At 36.8% G+C, this 22,151-nt stretch overlaps 1 protein-coding gene across 1 annotated transcript in view; it reads left to right on the top strand.

Annotated features, from left to right (window-relative positions):
• The window catches only part of LOC136866038 (RNA polymerase II-associated protein 1), a 379,305-nt gene that overhangs the window by 264,822 nt on the left and 92,332 nt on the right, over positions 1–22,151 (top strand). Inside the window, exons 17-18 of the mRNA XM_067142667.2 lie at positions 15,310–15,434; positions 20,643–20,750. Coding sequence (XP_066998768.2) covers positions 15,310–15,434; positions 20,643–20,750 — 233 coding nt within the window. The remainder of the gene's footprint in view (positions 1–15,309; positions 15,435–20,642; positions 20,751–22,151) is intronic.

Raw genomic sequence — 22,151 nt, 5'->3', positions numbered from 1 at the left:
GATGAAAGCTCAGTAACAAATGCATGGTTGTTGTTTACAAGTTTTCTTGTTGAACACAACTTGCCTTTAGCCTGCGGTGACCATGCGGGACGTTTGTTCAAGAAAAAGTTTCCTGATTCAAAAATAGCTTTGAAGTACGGTTGTGCCAGAACAGAAACGGGAGCGCTAGTTAAAACTTTGGCTTCTGCAGTTGAGGAAAGGTAACAGTTACTGAAGTCCCAGCCCTTTGTCCTGGCAACAGACGGCAGTATTGATATGAATGACAAAACGCTCTACCCATTAGTTGTTACGCTTTTCGATGGGGAATCTACACAAATTTCAACTATAATTCTTACAATTCGGGAATCTAACGACAATACAGGCAAAGGAATATTCAATGTTTTGGATGATCAACTGGAGAAGAGGGGGATTCTATGGGATAACTGCATAGGTTTTGCATGTGGTGATGCAAGTACTATGACTGGTGTTTCCAAAGGTGTGAGCTCCTTTATTTGTAAAGAAAAGAACTTAGCTGCTCAAAAGGGGTGCAGTTTTCCAGTAAATATTAATATTGAACAGTTTAAACACTTTTTAATTGATATTTATTACTATTTGCTGAAGAATTCAAAGAGGCAAAATGCTTTAAAGGTATGCCAGAAAGTCTTTGGTGAAAAGCCTCACAAAATTTTGAAGTATGTTCTTACCAGGTGGTTATCTCTTCTACAGTGTATAGCAAGGGTCTTAGAACAGTGGAACCTTTTAAAAATGCTCTTATGTGAATCAGATTCTGACAAGGCCAACTCAAAATTTCTGAAAGTTAGGGAACAATTTGAAAATCCATCTACTTAACTTTACCTTTTGTTTCTCAGCTCTGTTCTTCCATTTTTCAATTCCGTAAATGTATTCCTCCAACAAGAGACACCACTTATTCATAAACTTCATTCAAAGTTAAATTAATTTTTCAGTGACCTTATTGTTCGCTTTGTGAGAGCATCCTCTGTTCCGGAGCTTGATAGTAATTTGCTTGATGTGAAATTTAGTTCTGCTAAATTACAGAAAAGTGACAGTGAGTTGGTCATTGGGCCGAACACAAGAGCTTACATAAGGGCAGTTTCTCTAGATGAAACTACATTGAAAAAGTTTTATTCCGATGTGAGACTGCTCTGTACACAAACATGTGAGTACATTTTCAACAAATGGCCAATTAGGGACGAGTTTCTCGAGCATGCTGAAGCTGCTGATGTTTTCCAGAGGAAATCCAAGAGTTTTTAATCAATAGAATTTATGATTGACCGGTTTCCGAAAATTCTGTCATCAGAAGAAATTGACTCTGTGGAAACCAAGTTGAGTCGTTTCCAATTTGATGGATTTCCTTTTGACAAGGATGATAGGGCCGACAGACTTTGGTTCGAAATATCGAAGATCAGTGATGCTTCAGGTGTAAGGATATACCTTTCACTGAGTAAGCTATTGATGGCTATTCTTCTAGTATCCCCATAGCAATGCTCCAGTGGAAAGAGTTTTTAGTTTGGTGAAGAAGAACAAGACTAAATGCCATGCTAATATGAACACTGAACTGTTAAGTGCTCTATTAGTGCAGAGGATGCACATGATATCAAACAAAAAAAACCATGTCACCAGTTTACGTTTACCAAACAGGAACGACAAGCTGCTAAGGGGGCAACTACAGTACTCAACAAAAGAATGCAGATCACCACTTACTCTAGCAGGTAAGAATCATACACTGTTTATATACCAGTCTTTGAATATGTTACATCTGGTTGAATTGTATGTCATTCATTGATTTTTCACTCATGTGTAAGTTAGTGAGATCTCGAAAATAAATTTTACGGTCACGCCCGCTGCCCTGGTCCCCTAGTGGCTGGATTACTAATTGCCTTTCGTGCATGTTGGCATCTCTCAATACATCATTTGTAGTTGCTACTAGTGTTGGCTACTGAATGCATGATTCGAAGCAGTGTATCGATTCATTCAAGTGTCCGAGTGAATCGATTCACAGGAACGGCGAGCTCACAGCATACGATTCAGCTTACTCCCAGCGGACAATGCTGAGTGGCGCACTCACTGGACGTTGACGGGGAGCCGAGCTTCCACTGCAGCGAGACAGTGAATCATGGCACATTGTAAGAATCATGAACGAGCGCGGCTCAGTGAGACACAAAATACACACGGCTCCTTATCGGCTCACTGGGCACGCGGAGAGCCAAGGCAGTGAGATATACAGTGAGCCATGGCACACCGAAAGAATCGTGAACGAGCCCAGCTCAGTGAGACACAAGATACACACGGCTCCTTATCGGCTCACTGGACATGCGGAGAGCCGAGCTTCCGCTGCAGCGAGACATACAGCGAGCCATGGTTCACTGAAAGAATCGTATGCTATACCCATTTTCATTCACTGTCCTCTTCTTACAGGCAGGTTTAAATAATACATGGATTTATTTACAATGTTAAAAAGGTAGTCAAAACATAATTCTGAAGTAGCTAGTAAGTAGGTAGGCTATTAAGTTATACTATTTGTTAGTTTAAGTATTATAACTTAGTTGACATTTGACAATTAAACTCAACTCTAGCCTGCCCTATGACTATTAGTCATGCTCATGACCACTCAAAAGTACCTGTTTTATATTGGGAAGAACGGCTCAGTATTCTCTCAGTTCATATGTCACATCGTTGCACAAGACTTCAATCATATATGGACAGACGCAATAACAGTATGTTGAATCAGAAAACCAGCGGTCCACTGTACATCTTGAGTAGCCTATACAAAATATGATGATTTAAAAAATCCTCAGCTGATAGAAAAATACATATTTTCAAAAATGACTAAGCGATTTGTCGTGCGGTTAATATCGTGTGGCTATGCGCTTGCATTCGGGGTATGGTGGGTTCAAATCCCACCGTCGGCAGCCGTTAAGATGGTTTTCCGTAGTTTCCCCATTTTCACACCAGGAAATGCTGGGACTGTACCTTTATTCAGGCCATGGCTGCTACCTTCCTAATCCTAAACTTTCCCACCCTGCGTCGCCGGAATCCTTTGATGTATTAGAGTGACTAGCATATTTTTCTAAGAAAGGAGTTCATAGTTTGAAGACCAGATGGCAGCTGCAAGCACTGAATGCTTTTGCTGCTGTCTTACCAGCACATACTACACAGATGCAGTAGGAGCGGTGACTAATGTGCCGTGAATCGGATCACTGTATCGATTCAGTAACGTGAACGGAATCAAATAAATCGATTCAGTAAAATGAATCGAATGTCCCATCACTAGTTGCTACTGGTTGTTGTGTTGCTATTGATGCAATAAATCATTTGACATTTGAAATGGGGCAAGTTTTAATGTGTCTGATTTTATTGTTGCATACTTTTCCTCACATAAAAGATGCACCGTAGATTTTTGTTTAAAATATTTGGGGAAAAAAGTGTGTTTGTTTTGCGGAAAATAAGATATACTTTTTCCGGTTTTAAGAAACTTTTAATCTTACAAAAATTATGTGGATTTAATTTTGAATCTAAAATACTGACGGAATTCCACCACTTCTGTGGTATGCTCCTGTGGCAGTAGCTGGCACACAGATGTCCTCCTTCAAAGAGAGAGATTGTTCCTCTTCTTGAATCTACATAGCCACCCTCCATTTGCTTTAAACTGGGAGATTTCTGTGGTGCTTTTTTTCTGCATCTCCAGTGCCTTGGATGGTAGCAATTTGTGCAAAACTGAACAGCTGCTGTTCCTTAATCCAGTTACTTATTATAACAGTTCTTATTCAATTGCTGCATACTGACCTAATTTTTGTCTCTGAAATGATACGGCTATCTTCTTGGCACACTACAGCTGTCCTTTCTATTTGTGCTGGTAGCATATGTGTGATGGCTTTACACAAAACTTATGTGTTGGCAGCACGATGTGTGTTATTTTCTGTGAAAGCTATCACTGTTAATTTAAGCTGTGTGCTGTAACTTCAGTTTTCTTTATCCATCACTACCCATTGTTCTCTTATGTAAAAATAATCAGCACATAGACTGCTCTATGTTGTAGAACAAGTGTGCACCTTCCACATGGTTATATGATATTTTAGAGAGAGAGAGATGCATTTATTTCTGCTCCCCCCATTTGAAGGCTGCCAAAAAGACAAAGCTTACATGAAAATTTGATTAATAATTACAAGGGCCGTTTAAAATATGTCTATAAATGATAGGTAGACCATAATAAAGCCTACTTAATAATTTTAAAAAAAATTGTATCACTGAATAATTTTGAAATCCATGAGGAGTTCCTTGAGGAATTCCTCTTAGGACAAAGATATAGCTAAGAGTATATATATATATATTTTTTTTTCTATTGCTAACAGGTTAGTGAAGTGCTTTGTGTGGAGTGTGGCGCTCTATGGGGCTGAGACTTGGACGTTGAGAAAAGAGAAAAAAAGAAGACTGGAAGTATTTGAAATGTGGATCTGGCGGAAGATGGAGAAAATCAGCTGGCAGGAAAAAAATAAGGAATGAGAAAGTATTAAAAAGAGTGGGTGAAGGAAGGAGAACAATATTGGAATACATTCAGAGACAAGAAGATTGGTTAGGCCACTGCTTGCGACGAAATTGTTTAATAACTGAAGCATTGGAAGGGATGATGCAAGTGAAACTGAAGAGAGGAAGGAAGAGGTATCAGTTAATGGACAGTGTAAAGGTAAATAGAAGCTATTGGAAGACAAAGAGAATGGCTGAAGACAGAACAGCTTGGAGAATTCATGCAAAGACCTGGCGATAGGCAGACCACCAGTGATGATGATGATGATGATGATGATAACTATTGCTAACGATCCTTTCAGAGCTGCTAACCCAGTGTCCTTAATAAATTGGTTATGCAAATTAAATTTCTTACAAAAGTTGTGAAATGTGTGAGTAATGGTGCCTCGTGCTCCTATCTTCAATTCTATAACATCTATGGAGTCCAGATAATATTTCTTGGCATAGTATGGAATTGTAGGTTCATATATATCACGTTTCTCCTTGTGTACATCATATGGTTGAGTGGATGATGCTTCGGTTCTAATTGTGGAGTCTATTATGAACCCTTTACTTGAGCCCGGTAGTATAGCTATCGTGTCAAACCGCCGGCTTGACCCTGTCTGAGGCAATCCATGTACCTCTTCGTAAACTTTATAATGCTTTTCTCTCAGGGCTTCAGCAATCATAGATCTTGTACGATGATGTTGTGAATTCCGTAGGGTGTCATTAAATGGATAGGAACCCAAGACGTGACCAAGTGTTTCAGTCTCACTGTGGCAACGCCGACAGTGGTTATTGTCTTGGGACCTGCCAGGTAATGCACGAACTGGAACATTTGCTGTCAGTTTTATGGCATTTCTCCAATTGCTACTGGTTAAACTTGGGTTTTCTTACCCGCTGATTGACTGGTGTGTATTCTTTATACAGTATAACACCCTTACCCTTTTTTGGTAAGGCACACCAGGCATTGAATTCTTTCTCATGGAGTTGTTGTCGTAGGAGTGAGACCTTGACAGATTCGTATTCAGTATTCAGGAGTGGGCCAAGTTTTTCGAAACACGTCTCTGTTTCTGTATGGAGGTCTCTGGTGTGGTTAATGTGTGTATTGTTGGATTGTTGGAGAACTTGGCATGCATTTATGTGCTGTAGATAAGCCTCCCAACCACGCTTGAAAAGACAAGAGTCCTTTATACTTTTTATCGGAGTATAACATGCTGTCTGGTGTATCTATTGGAAGCTGAAGAACTTCTTTCAAGGTGTTTTTAATAAGTTTGTGAGTATCAGTTAGGAAACTCGCAGGTATTCGATGTAAAGGTGTAGTGTGGATTTTGTAGATCAAAGATGGGCAAATGTAAGTTGATAGCACATTAAATTTCTGGTGTGGTTGCAGTAGTGGAGTTGATGTTAATGCATCTAGTTTACTCTTAAGTTTTTCCATCATTAATTTAGCATCAAATACAGTAGCATTGTGATAGTTTACTCCAAGGTAGCAGATTGTCTCTGCAGGAGTTATAGATTTAATTTCATTGTAACCATCTAATGTTAGAGATTTGTAGATAGGACTTCCTTTTACTATGGAAATGGATTTAGATTTGTTGACATTGATTGTTAGGCCAATTTTTTCGAATCTCTTGATGACCATTTCAGTGTTCTTTCTAGCTGAAGTCTAGTTTTTTACTACAATCAACGTATCATCAGCAAAGCCTAGAATGGTTATGTTAGGAAGGCCCGGCATTATACAATATCCATATTCTTCCTGGAACTGTGTTGAAGAAAGTTCTTCTAAAATGTGGCCAGTTGCAATGTTGTAAAGCACTGGTGATAAGGAAGAAGCCTGCATTATACCTTTATTGAGAACAATTGGTTTGGTCTTCTTGTGATGGGATTCTATTTGAGTAGTAGTATTAGTTTGTAGTGCCATTATTAGATCAGACAGTTTTGATGGTAGGGCGAGGGAGGAGAGGGCATTCTTCAAGTGTTTATGCCCTATATTGTCAAAGACCTTAGTGATATCCAGGAAAACCTGGTTACAGTCGACCTTTTGGTATTTGGCTGATGTCAGAATAGATTCCAAGATGGAAATGTTGGTATGAGTGCCAGCAGAGTTTGTGAAGCCACGTTGTTTTTTATTAAAGCTTGCGTAGCTACGTAGTCTTGTATCTAATATGCGCTCTATTACGCTTCTCACTAGTGAATGGATGGTCTCCAGTTATCTAGATCCATGGGTCTCCTCCCTTATGGATAAGCATGGTTCTAGCTCTGTTTAGAATCTTGGGCACCAGTGTTTTTGTTTACATGGCTGTTGCAATCATTGCTATAATTTTGTAACACGTGTCATGTTTAAGTGCCCTCACCAATATATGGTCTGGGCCAGGGGATGTCTCAATGGCTATTTTCTTGATTACATTCTTTACTTCTTGTTTAGAAATGACAGTATTCATCATATCTTCTAATTCTACATACTCTGCTTCAGGTGTGTGAAGTATATGTTGATCTTTCCAAATCATTGGGGATTGAAACACAAGAGGAAAAGTACTTGTGTATTTTATTTATATCTACCTTACAGACCTCTTTGGCGTCACTGATTGCCGCACTTACTGCTTTTCATCTCTGGTTGTAGTAAAGTAATTGAGTTTTTTGGTATTCATACTTCTCATGCCACTTTAATCTATCTCTCTTGGTCGCCCTTTCTGGATTGCTTGATTGCATAAATTTACGTTGATTTATTAAGTAACTTTTTCTTTGCCATATCTTATAAAATTTAACTGCCGGGTGTTTTGGACCACGAAGCTGATGCACAGCATTGGATAAGAATTCCATGAATTCTTTGACATGATTACAGAATGCATACAATTTCCAGAATATTCGTTTAATGTCAACCTAATCAATACTTACAATACCACATTTTGTGGTTAAATAATTATAAAAAATAGACAGATCGTGAACATGTTTCACCCTTCTTAATGGGCATCATCAGCACAATGGATAACCTTGTTTGTCTGCATTGAAATAACAAATATTCCGCTATGAGTACACACATGAAGGAAACGAGCCACCATTTTACCTCAACAGAAAAAGATCTGACAATAATAAGGAATACTAACAAGGGAAAATTACTAAATGAATTGAAAAATATTTATATTTATCTGGACAAAACGTTTAATAAAGATCATAACCTTAATGACGACACGGAGATTAAGAGTTCTTTATACACATTAATACCTAGTTTATTGAAAACAGTTATCCCAAATCAAAAGAAAGTTCCGCATATATTAAAAGTTGCCAATTCAACAACTCCATCTACCCCCTCGAATACTAAACCTACAATTCCCCCTCCAAACAATCCCCCTCCCGTACCGATACCAGTATGTATTACTCCGCCCAATTCTTCCCTCCCTCAACCCGTTCCCCTCCCTCTGCCACACCCATACAACATGCGCAGCAGGAACGCTAGCCAGACTAACGCTAATAACAGAACAAGGTAGGCACTCTACGGCATTCAAGTAAGTATACATTTTTACGTAACCCATAACACTATACAACCACATCCATTATATACATACACATTAAATGCATTTTTATATTTCTTTGCAGTTTATCAACATTCTAACCACAGAAATTTACACAACAAATGGAAGACTACTGTCAAAGTGATAGATATTTCAACCAGTACATCGGATAAAATTTTCAACGTATATTCTATTTTAACGTACTCTTACCTGAATGAATTTTAACCAATTTAACTCAAGAAGAAACACCACATGATCATTCCTGACCTAATTTCCTACCATAGGACATATGTTTTTTAATATATTCTATTCTGCAAATTCTACTTGCTGGTGAACACGATTATAATATTGACTTTCACCAAAAGTTAAAAGAAAAGGATCCATTTCAATTCCAGACAAATGCCAATTGACAAACTTCTCACCAATATTAACAAATATTTTTTAGACAATATTGTAAAATTGTACTACAATTGTTTTAACTTGTTTTTGTAATATTGACATCAAACTTTCTTATCATGATATCGAAAATAACTTTTAATATCACAACATCTCATTCCAATTTCATATGACTAATAGTTGTAAACAGTCTTAATTGTAATTATTCGTTTTAAGGTTATCCATTGCGCTGATGATGCCCATTAGGAAGGGCGAAACATGTTCACGATCTGTCTATTTTTTATAATTATTTAACCACAAAATGTGGTATTGTAAGTATTGACTAGGTTGACATTAAACGAATATTCTGGAAATTGTATGCATTCACTGTCGTCAATACGGACCAAAAAATGAGGTTAATGACTTGTAATGATTACAGAAGTCGCATTACTGATATTCTGGAATTCCAACTTAAATTTTTCCTTATTTCCTTTGTATGTCTGTATGTTTTGATTTTGTATAAACGTACTGTGATTCATTATGTGTGGCGCGTTAATGTTTTCGTTGATATTACCTGGAAACAAGTTATCACTATCATTTGAAAGGGGTGCACGATCACTTCTTGCTGATTTCCATTCGGGCTGCTTGGCTAACAGTGCAGCTCTATCTTCTTGTGGATGAGATCGGCTTATGTGGATGCTCACTCTTAGCTTCCCTTTATAGGGTTTACCACAATGTGGACAGGCTGTGGCGTTAACAATTTCATCGGTGATAATCTGAGTCGACGTGTTAGGTGATTCGTCCAAGGGTTCCATTTCAGGATGTTACAGCACCCTTATTCTCAAGAAGGGAATTAATAATGGCACGGCATTTAATATAGCCGTATATATAGTATATTAATTTACGGTGTTATGATTACTAATTACCAGCTGGGTAATTTGCACATATCACCGTAGAAAATGAAATCTAACAGACATAGAACAGTATTAAAGCGTTGACCATATGGTAGGTAATACGGACATGGGACCTCACTGGACTTGGTTAAAGGAAATGGACGCTTGAGTGGTCAGATTTTCATTCATCGTTATGTCTTGATGGTGTGACTGAGGATATTAACTAGGCCTTCAATTGAACATGCCAGTACTTATCAAATATAAATATTAAGAAGTAAATTTCTTTTTAAAGTCGAAATCAATTGTGTATCAAAACATAACCTGTACGAATATCATGCACAGCCATGGCAGCAATAGTTAAACATAAACATGCATATGGAACTCTCAAATATAAATAAAAATACTTCCAGTAAGTCTGTAAAACACTGATAAGCTACACAATACGCTGTCAAAACACTATAAAAACCCAACTAAAACATGGAGGGAAGTCAACCAAGCCAAATATCTGTAAAAATTATGTAAAATATCAGTATCCAAAGTTAATCTTGTCTTTCCAAATCCCTGCCTTCTGGCCCTTACTTCTAATCCCAGAATTTTGGGATTATACTTAGTCAGTCCCGGGATCCTGGGATTATTCTGGAATTGAGCATTACAAATAAAACATAAGAAAATCTTTAATCAACAAATCAAAATTTAGACAAAAATCAATGTATTTTGCAGTATACACCTCGCTAATCTAATCACTCTTAACTATACAGACTAAGAGTCAGACTAACCAGACTTAAAATTGCTCAGTTATTCCGTTTCAAGGATCAGTGAGATCTCTATAAACATAAATTTTAAAAAAACTTTTATGTAGCAATCTATGCAAATAAACTATGAAAATTAACAAAAAATGAACAAAATACTGTCTTAACATCGACTAAATAGACGTTTATTACATATTAAAAATTAATTCTGGTTCCGTGTTGAAGTCGCTAAACATGTACAAATTCTGTAACATCACCAAAGACTTAAAAATTCAACAGTACCACTCATTAGTTTCATACGATATCACGAATATGTTTCCAAGTAATCTTGTACAAAAAACCATAAATTTATTAGAAATCAATCAAGAAGCAACGTAAATTAGTCATAGAAATCAAAGAATATATAAACATATTAAAATTTACCCTTAATAACATTATTATTATTATTATTATTATTATTATTATTATTATTATTATTATTATTGAATTTCCAATGAAAATGGAAAGGAACCCTATTTTGCAAAAGCATATTAGGGCTATAGTTTAACAATTACATACAATTTGCAACAAATTGAACATTATGATGAAAGCTTATTAAAGATGCTGTTGAAGAAAGTTTAAAAAAATATTATAACAACATTGTTTTTGAAATATATGAAATAGAGGTTTGTTCAATTCAGTGTCACAAAAGTTCAGGTGACATACTAGGGTATATATTGGTCTTTCGAAAGCAGGACAGTCAAAAAGCAAATGCTGCACTGTTTGAGAGGATCCACAAAAGCATACGTAATCATCTGAGGCATTGATGTTAAATCACTCGAAATATGATTTAAATTTGCCATGGCCAGATAGGAATTGTGTAAGCACAAAATTAGGCACAAGCATTTTGCACTGGAATCGATGCTGGATCTTAGGAAAGAACATTTCTCTTGTTACGGATCCTTTTGCACTTGTGGTTCAGATGTTATTCCACTGAAGAGATGTGTGATTTCTAAGCTTCCTTTTCAGGTAACATATCGGAGCTTTATCATATGATACTTCCATCGCAGATTTTGCAGCTTTGTTTGCTAACAGGTCTGCTTTCTCATTTCCAATTGACCCTGTGTGTCCTCGAACCCAGCATAAACACATGTGGGGGCCATTCTGGATTATGGATCGTATATCACCAGCTATTGGGTTTAAATTATACTTGTCATTTATTGCATTCAGTGCAGTGCTGACTTTATGGCCCAAAGTTCAGCTTGAAAAACTGAACAGTCTGAAGAAAGCTTATATTGTTCTGAAAATATTTCATGCTCGATTTCATGTACCACAAAAGCACATCCAGCTTGGTCATATTTATCATTGTCCGGTATGTGTGAGCCGTCTGTATATATTATAGAGTCATGAGAGTTTGAGCAACTATCACTGACAAGTTTCTTAAAGATACTAGGATGTCCAGATTGCAAATAATTGCTCTGTTCCTTCACGGCAATCTTGATAATGGGCACTGATGAGATTCTATTTTTCTTGATTAAAGCAAGCTCAGCCCTACAAATTGCAGTCAAAAATAATGGTTCAATTCCTGCAATAATAAGTGCAGCATCAGTGGACGATGTGCGGTAGGCGCAGGAAATTCGAAGAGCAAATCTTCTTTGAAGATGCATTAAATTGTTTTGAGCCCATTTCTTTTCCAGTATAAAGCGGAATGAAGAGGCACAGTATAAAATCAATGGCTGTGTTGTAGATTACTCGCAGTACGTCAGAATTGAGTCCCCATGAAGGCCTGCAGGTAACAGTTATACCTTGTATGAATTTGCTGGCTTTTGTTTTTCAGCCTATGAAAATGAGCCCTAAACGTGAGGTGTTTATCTAGCGTAACCCCTAAATACAGGAGATGATCTTCCAAGGTTATTCTGTGACCATTCATCATTATTTTAAGATTTTTCACTTTTCTTTCTTCTAGTGATTACCATGGCTTTGGTCTTTGTTCGATTAAACTGAAGTTTGTTGTTCTCCTCCCAGTTGTGGGGGAAGTGAACAAAATTTCTTCCAGCTATTTAATTTTCCTTTTATTATTAAGTTTTGTACTCTTCCTTTGTCGTCAAATATATTTCATAATATTTCTCCAAATATAAATTTGCTTTCTATAAAGGATCTTTAGTTAAAATATTTTCATTTTTAGATGTCTTTTTAGTGCCCTAATAACAACTATTTCAGCTTTAATAATACTATCTACCATCAGCATGGACTACCTATGGGATCACTGGCATCTGGAATATTGGTGGAAATATACTTGGATCATTTGTTACATTTGTGGATGACATTTTCGCCGTAATAGACAAACGCTTCATTAGGTGAGGCTGAAGGAAGTTTGGATAATTTGTCGGATGATGACACACCATTGCAGACAACTGAGGTAGTGCGCTGTATGTGCAATGACAGCAGAAAAGCGAGGGCGATTCAGACATTGGTGTCTAGGATGTAATGTCGTAGTCCATGAAACATGCTGGGATCAATTAGAGCACTTCTTCAGAGCAAGGGGACACAAAAGGAAGAAAGCTCAGGAAGAGGAAGTAGAATCAGAATAAGCTGCAAGAAGAAAAAGTGAATGTTTTCTTTCTACCTTATTGTGATGAAGTGTTCTAGGAATGCTAATTATGTGCAGATTTTCTTGAAAATTTCAGGGTTATTTCAGCATTATATGAGGAACATTTTGTACATCTGTTTTGTTATGATGACTTTTTTTTAATGCAATTTCACTTTGTGTTTTCAAGATAAAAAATATTCAAACCAACAAAGAGTTTGCTTTCTATAAAAGATCTTTAGTTCAAATATTTTCATTTTTAGATGTTTTTTTATCATGAAACAACTCTTTCTGATCAAAATGGTGCATATATTGTTGGTTTCTGATAATATTTACTGATTTTATAAAATATTTTCTAAACCACTACAGTTTCAGCATTAATACCTGACACTACAGAATTGACACTTGTAGGGTTAATATTCCACTGTCTGCTGGAAACCTTAAAACAGAAATAAGTACAATTCACACAATAGCTAAGAAAAATGGTTATAATAGAGAATTCATCAACAAAATCATTTACAAAATTAAATACAAACCCAAATCCAATCTAGTTAAAAAAAAAAACCTAAAAATGAGTATGTATCTTTTACTTTTAATAACATCAGCATTTACCACATCACTAACTTACTTAAAAGACGTAGTGTAATTTGAAAATAGCATTTAAAACTTCCAAAAAGAATTCCTCCATTTTTCATAACCCTAAATCAGTTAATAAATTTAACAAATACAAGCATTCAGGTGTTTGTAGATTGAAATGCACCAATTGCAAAAGTTTCTTTTTTTGTACACCCTAATGCAGAATTTAAACAAAGAAAGTACTGGTATAACTCATTTTGCAATAGGCCTATTGGTCCATTAGTATTTAAAGCCTAAACTCGAGTGCACATAATTAAAAAATCCGACAGTAGTTTCAAGGCTTACTCCCTCGAGTCCTCATGGGCCTTGCTGGTGGTGCACTATGTACTGTAATTTCATGGAGCAAACGGGCAGAAATTTCAATACTTATTACATCAACCACATGAAGGCAATTAAACATAACCGCTTTTTTTTGTTATGGGACAACATATGGTCAACTTTAATCACAAATTTTCCAACGTTGAACAAGACCTGAAAATCCTAAAAATTATATCAAAAGGAACCCCTAATTAAAAACTTTCATTCTCGTAAAATTGTCAATCAACACCAAAAGGACGTGCTCCAGTCCCTTCAGACCACAACCTCCTCCCTCCTCCTCTACCCACAGTACTCTCTCTTTTCACACTCAAAGCAGTGTATGTTGTGTATGTTGGGTATTCAGCCCGAAGGCTGGTTTGATCCTCTGCAGCTCCGCCAACAGCTGTCATAAATAGCCTAGGCGTTACTGAAGAGGCATACTAGGGAACTGAGGAGTGAGGTAGTTTTCCGTTGCTTTCCTCACCGAGCCAGCCGTTGCTATTACATATCAGTCTGCCAAGCCCACTGAAATGCATGCACCAACCGACCCTATGAGCGATATTTTCACACCATTCATAACAGGGACTGGCTGCATAAGGAATGGTATTACTAGCATCACTCATACCTCAGTCACTTTCATATTGTCAAAGCCAAGGATGAGACTGAGACAGGTCAATGAAAGTAACAAATTTGATATAGCCCATACCAGAAGACATAGTGCACTGTAAACACTACATCTCACCAGGTAGCTCGCTAAAAGCGAGATACAGTATGCAGTGCACCACCAGCAAAGCCCATGAGGACTCGAGGGAGTAAGTCTCGAATTTACTGTTGGATTTTTTATTATGGGCACTCGAATTTAGGCGTTAAATACTAATAAACCAATAGGCCTATTGCAAAATGAGTTATACCAGTATTTTCTTTGTTTAATTCTGCATTAGGGTGTATGAAAAAATGCTTTTGAAATTATTTGTTATTCATGGTTGTAAAATTTTGTCTGGGTTTTTGGCTTCTTTTCTAGGATTTGCTCTCTTAAAAACATGTACACGGAAAACTACTTGTCTGATGGTAATGCAATTTTTATATGTTATAGCCACATTTATTTGTAGTGTAATACTCAAGTTACAATTTTTTCAATCACCCCAAAGAATGTTCTTATCATTTTTCTACAGCAACTTTTACTCAGATCTGGATAAATGTACAACAGGAAACTTGGGCTTGTTTTGAAGCACTTTGTTGTGGTTTTTACAAACTACAACCACTGTAACTATACAGTGATATTGAATTTATGATGATTAATATTGATGGGAAGTTGTGTGTGCGCTGGGTCATGTGATTAACAGCAGGCGGAGTGGTGAAACCAGGTATAGCATTGCCACATTTGATAAAGTTCCAAGTTATTTGATATCTTTTAAGAAAAAATTAGATAAAAAAGGTACGGAACCTGCCATGTGGGCGACAGCTCTAAATACAGATCAGTGGTGAATGTTTGATGAAATCATCTGTTGGTACCAAGAAGACGACTTTGTAAAACTTACTTTTGTTCATTGCTGAACTATCAGCAGCATTAATGAACTGCTGTAGCTGGAGTAGTGTGTATTAGTTTCGATGGGAGAAATAAATGTGGTGGTGGAATGTTGGCTTTATGTTAGTTGGTGTTCATTTTGATGTTGGCTTTCATGTCCTGATGAATCTCCATAACGAATTTGCATTGCTTTTGTAAAAAAAATGTTATAGCTAACATTTATGGTTGAGCTTCATAAATTTGTTTTTTCTTTCAGAATTTCCAACAAACAGAGCTTTTCCATCATTTGGGTCTGAAGTTGGTTACCCTTGTGCAAAGAGATGAGAAGTTACTGTTAAGAGAAATTCTCTCCAGAGTAGTATTCAGTCCAGACTTCTTTAGGTGAGACAATGTGTGCGATAACTGAGGAAGTGCTTCATATAATTTTGAACATTATTACTTTTCTGCTTTTTTTAATAGTGTATCGTCATATTTTCGTTATCTGACTTCCATATTATTATTGTATAGGCTGACCTGTTGCTTGCACCATTCTCTGATTCCATTGTGAGAACTGTCAACAGCAAGCTTCTTGTATTAACATTTAGCTTCAATGAGACTATACATTTCAAACACAAAGAACTTTTCAAAGTTCTAGCAAGTAAGATAGTTGCAACACAAAACCATATCTTACTTGTAACATTCTGTATGTTTAGTACCCCAACTGCTCCACCAGCAATTATCATACAGGAGATAGCCTAGATGTCACTGAAGAGACATACTAGGGAAATGAAAAGTGAAATAGTTTCCCATTACTTTGCTTACTACCGAGCTCGATAGCTGCAGTCACTTATGTGCGGCCAGTATCCAGTATATCAGAGATAGTGGGTTCAAATTCCACTTTCGGCAGCCCTCAAGATGGTTTTCCGTAGTTTCCCATTTTCTCACCAGGCAAATGCTGGGGCTGTACGTTAGATTAGGCCATGGCCACTTCCTTTCCACTCTTAGCCCTTTCCTGTCCCATCGTCGCCATAAGACCTATCTGTATCGGTGCGACATAAAGCAACTTTAAAAGAAACTTTTGCTCACTGAGTCAAAGGTGTCATTACCTCATTACATATGTCAGCCAAGCCTACTGAAATGCATGAACTGACAAACTGTACGAGTAACATTTCATCATTTCATTGCAGGCACTGGCTGTGTAAGGAATGGTGTTACCAGCATTGTTGTTACCTCAGTCACTTTCATATTGTCAAAGCCAAGGATGAGACTGAGACAGGTCAGTGAAAGTTACAAGTTCCAGATGAAACCGGAAGACATTTTGCACTGTCTCTCACCAGAAATGGATCTAGGCAGATACTTGTAACTATTCGTATCTAAATGCACATATGTACAGTAGAACTTGCTCAAAGCAGAATCGCAAGGGTCCGAGTTTCTTTTTCGAATTAGGCAAGTTTCTGGATTGAACAAAATTATACAGAAATGTTCACAAATTACTTACCCCTGATCCATTAGTCTAGTTTTGGTGATGCAAATCTCAATAACACAATATCTTGATGTACAGTAGGTTTTTATCACTCTTGCATAGGCTTGCATTATAACACACTCAACATATTATGTACCTACAGTATTTACTGTACGTACCATACTCAATGAAAACTGGACAATTTTTGCCTTATTCCACATGTTTAATAGACAAACTACAGTATACATATACTGTAACACATATTGTATAACACAATTTCTGCCTTATTCCACATGTGTAATTACAGTATACATATAACACATTACACACAATACTGTATTTGTCAAATTATTCCTTTTTCCACATGTCTAACAAAGAAACCTGTTTCACCTTCCTTGATGTCGTGTCTTTCTCAATGCAGTCTTTAGCGCTGTACAGTAGCTCAAGAAGTCATGGTGAATTTGACTTGGCAGCAAATTTCATAATGCCCCTGACATACTCAATATCTTGTTTATGAGTGCGTGTTTTTTCGTGACCTCTTTTCTCCTCCTCCTCCTCCTCCTCCTCCTCCTCCTCCTCCTCTTCCTGGTCTTCGTCCCTCGGATTATCATATTCTTCATTCTCTGTACGGCGGATCTTCAGAAGCTGTACAACAGACTGGAAACTGTAGTGGGTAGCAAGCTGGTCGTCGCTGCAAATGTATTTGTGTACATTACATGTGAAATTCTATTGTTGGCTCAGCGTAGATATCAGTGCAGCATTTTCATCACTTCCTCATGTGTGCTGACACCATCATTTTCTGCAAATCCCACTTTTGCAAAACACTTCATGACTGTTTGTGGTTTGATCTGCTTCATAGCCAAACTGATCCAGTTGAGAGCATCCACTATGGAAATTGAGCGTGCAAGGGAGTAGGTGTTGTCAGCTGTATCAACATTCTTGATCAGTAACTCCATCAATAAACACCTGTAGTGAGATTTAAAGATGTAAATCACTCCTTGGTCCATAGGTTGAACAACGCTGGTTGTGTTAGGTGGAAACCAGGCTAGCTTGACATTGGAAAGCACCACATGTGGGTGACAAGAGTGGCATTGTCGAGAAAAATAATAACTAATGTAGTACAAAAAAGGTTTAAAATAGTTATATTAGAATTAGCCTTGTCAATATACTTATTAATGAAAGAAAATTATTTATTCAACCAAAAATGTTTCAGGAATTCAACCATTCCCTTCATCAGTGGTCAAATCAAAGAATAAAACAACATAACACAATCTTTTGTTTTTACAATTCAAAGAATATTGTGTCCTAATACACCATATCATTGAGTAAAGAAAACTTATGAAATATTATAAAAATGATCAATACATAAAATTTTGTTGAACTGAATGAGAATACTATATAAATTTAAGAAGTTTTCTTCTTCTTTTTTCTTCTTTTTGTTCCTTAAATGATCATATGCTAGTCTATATAGTTTGTTATCTTCCGCACTTCTCTCATTTAAACTTGATTCAAAAATTATTCTTACCGAGCTCAATAGCTGCAGTCACTTAAGTGCGGCCAGTATCCAGTAAAACCAATATAAATGGTCCGTTATTGGACATTATCAATTTTCCAGCTAACTCATTCCTGGTTGTCAGCGTTTCGCCCTCGTGTGCTAGGCTGGGCTCATCAGTTGGTACCTAGCACACCTACCATGACGCTGGCTAGTGCATATCATGGAGGCCACTGCATAGGCTAATTGTACCCACCGGCAGTGCCAATGCACTATGAGAGACTTTGTCTCATTATCAAAATTGATGCCTGCTTTGCCAAGCACATAATAAAAAATCTGACAGTAGTTTCGAGACTTACTCCCTCGAGTCCTCATGGGCCTTGCTGGTGGTGCACTGCGTACTGTAATTTCATAGATCAAAATTGATGCCTGCTTGGCCAAGCATCAATTTTGATAATGAGACAAAGTCTCTCATAGTGCATTGGCACTGCCGGTGGGTACAATTAGCCTATGCAGTGGCCTCCATGATATGCACTAGCCAGCGTCTTGGTAGGTGTGCTAGGTACCAACTGATGAGCCCAGCCTAGCACACGAGGGCGAAACGCTGGCAACCAGGAATGAGTTAGCTGGAAAATTTATAATGTCCAATAACGGACCATTTATATTGGTATTATAAATTTACCCATTCGGAACAAATATTTCAGATTCCCTATGGGAATCAACATCTATATCATCTATATCAGTATCCAGTATTCGGGAGATAGTAGGTTTGAACCCCACTGTCGGCAGCCCTGAAAATGGTTTTCCGTTGTTTCCCATTTTCACACCAGGCAAATGCTGGGGCTGTACCTTAACTAAGGCCACGGCCGCTTCCTTCCCACTCCTAGCCTTCTCCTGTCCCATCGTCGCCATAAGACCTATCTGTGTCGGTGCAACGTAAAGCAACTAGCAAAAAAAAAATTATTCTTTTGTACACTCTAATGCAGAATTAAACAAAAAAGTACTGGTATAACTCATTTTTCAATAGGCCTATTGGTCCATTAGTATTTAAAGCCTAAACTCGAGTGCACATAATAAAAAATCTGACAGTAGTTTCGAGACTTACTCCCTCGAGTCCTCATGGGCCTTGCTGGTGGTGCACTGCGTACTGTAATTTCATAGAGCAAACAGGCAGAAATTTCAATACTTTTTACATCAAACACATGAAGGCAGTTAAACATAATCACTTTTCTGCTATGGGACAACATGTGGTCAACTTTAATCACAAATTTTCCAATGTTGAACCTATCGTGGTTAAGTTTATCAAAAAATAATAACTTTGCAATTTTCCTTCTTCATCCTACAGTTAAATTCGTTCAGCCATTCTTCCATTAGAACACTGGTCATCCAGGCTTTCCCATTGCTCCTCCAAGTTACCAGAAGCTTGCACAAGTCCAAGTTTTTAAAACACCTTGGTTTTGCTGATTTCCTGATTACCAGGGACTTTTCCATTTCCCCTTCCATGTTACCGCACAACAGTACTGTAAGTCTTTCTTTAGACATTTTACCCCCACCACACTTTTCCCCACGAAGCGCAAGTTATTTTGAAGGCAAGGCTCAAAAAGACAATCCTGTTTCGTCAGCTTTGAACATGTCTTTAGGTTCATAGCTAGAAATTGAATTTTGCAGCTTCGATTTCCACTCGGCTACTAAATTTCCATCCACGTCTTTAGACTTGCCACAGACTTCATTTCATATGATATTGTCTTGTTTTGAAACTCTCCAGCCACCCAGTTGATGCTTTAAAGGCGGTGTTGCCAAGTGATTTAGCAGTGCAAGGGCCTCATTCTGTAGCATAGGTCCACCAACTGGAAGGTTTCTCGAACGGGCACTGACGAAGCCTTCCCACACTAAATCATTGATTTCTTCATTGCCTGTTACCTTAGATTTCTTCTTCATTTGTCTATTCCCCTCCATCCACTGCTTAGTAATGTCGTCTTTATGTTTGAAAGTCTCATAAACTTGAGTTTTTCCACATCTGAAATGCGACATAATTTCACGCACAGACAACTTTTCCTTTAGTATTGATTCACTCTACAGGTTATGTAGCTGACCATGAAAGCCAACATCGTACATAAGTTTTGTAATTGTTTTAACTTTAATCTAAAACAATTTACCCATTTTTAATTTCCTGATCATCAATTTTTAAATACAGTATTTAGGTAGGTAGGGTAAATGATTGATTGCTTGTTTGTTTGTTTACTTATTTATTGATTGATTGATTGATTGATTGATTGATTGATTGATTGATTGATTGATTGATTGATTTGTTTATTGATTTATTGATTGATTTGTTTATTTATTGATTTGTTTATTTATTTATTTATTTACTTATTTATTTATTTATTTATTTACTTATTTATTTATTTATTTATTTATTTATTTATTTATTTATTTATTTATTTATTTATTTATTTATTTATTTAATTAATTAATTAAAGATCACTAATCTGTTATTTTGTAGGTGAATATATCAGGAAAATTTAAACATGCATGAGGGTATATTTTGAGGATAATTATATATTGATAGTGTTTTCCTTTTGTTTGATAATTTACACAACAAAATATGGACTTTTTCTGATAAAATAATATAAGAAACACTTCTATCCACTTGCAGAGATAGTTTGCTGCTAACAGAAGACATGGCTTCTCTCCAACTGAAGGACACGTCTCAGCTTTCACCTGCTAGTTCTCGTCAGCAGCTGCTGAAGGAAGCTGTTGATAAGTGAGTAAAATCAGTGTTTTTGTGTTTGAGGGTAGATAAGGCTTTCAGATACAACTTTAAATTTGTACATAAAGTTTATTTTTAATTGAGGAACTCTTTTTTATTTTATTTTTAATATTGGCAAATACAGGATGGATATTGAGTTATGACTGGTTACATGTCAGCCTAAATGTCCTGTATATCTTTGAAACTTTAGTCTAACCAGATTCATAGACAATTGATATTGAGAGTTTTGCAAACTGTGATGTATATTCTTGATGTGTGAAACCATAAGTTGGTAAATACAAACTCCATTCAAAAACAAGCAAGCTTGCAAATGTGTGATTGTTAATCTTTTGATCATTATCCACAGGACCTACAGTTGTACATGGAATCTTAACCCATTGACCTGACTCTGTCTTTCAAAACTTGTGCTTACATCAACTGAGATGTAAATCACAGCCACCATGGTGAGAAATCAGAGATTGTCTTACTAAGCTGTCACACCCCTACTCCATTCCTAATGAAGCAGAATTTTATTACAAGAATTGTACATTGTGTAAGAGAGGAGAATGTGGCAGCATTTTATAATTATAACAAACACAAAAACTCCATTGCATTCCTAATGCTTATTTTGCTAACTTATTAATAATTGATTCCTTTGATGCCTTAATTTTGAAAAGTTACATTTTCATTGAAATGCAGAACTGTGTAAGGTGAAAATGTGGAAAGAGAATTGTTTATGTAAAGTATTACTTGAGGGAGAACGATTGGTAAATGTAACCTGTGTGTGCAGGAATTAGAGATATCCAAAGTTATACTCTCTCAGTTTCTCTTATTCACTTGTATCCAAAAATTCTCTGTTTATCACTAAACCTTCAGTATGTAGAAAAATAAGATCATGAAAAGGAATACATAATAGGATAAACTGACAGGTCTGATGTAAAGAAGGGAGTAATAGTAAAGGATACAAGGGCAAACATGAAAACACTAAAGGACAAGAACAATTTCCACATCTTCATACACTGCCGTCGTTAAATAGATCTCTCCTCCTCAGTACCATTCCTTCTACATCCTTTTCTTTTCATTATGCAAAGTCGTAAGGGAGAAGCTTGAGGAGGAACGATCAGAAAATGTAAATTTGTAAACACTAAACATCATGATGTTGATTGTTACTTTTACACGTACAACTTTGATACAGTATACCCATAGTATGCCCTGCCTGTCATAAGAAGCAACTGAAAGGGGGACCAGGGTTCTGAACTTGGGAGCGTGGGCTGGCAACCATAGTTGCCCTAGCTGAGTGTGGCATTGCTTTCACTTATGTGAGGCTCCTCACTTTTGTCTTTCCTATCGGACCTTCTTTGGTCATCTCTTGTTCTTTTCCGAGTCCAATGGCATTATGTTTGTGATTTCTAGCGA

This window comes from Anabrus simplex, chromosome 1 (assembly GCF_040414725.1).
Source record: "Anabrus simplex isolate iqAnaSimp1 chromosome 1, ASM4041472v1, whole genome shotgun sequence".
Lineage (NCBI taxonomy): Eukaryota > Metazoa > Arthropoda > Insecta > Orthoptera > Tettigoniidae > Anabrus > Anabrus simplex.
The sequence above is the reverse complement of the archived record's forward strand: the minus strand, read 5'-3'. Positions and strand labels throughout refer to the sequence as shown.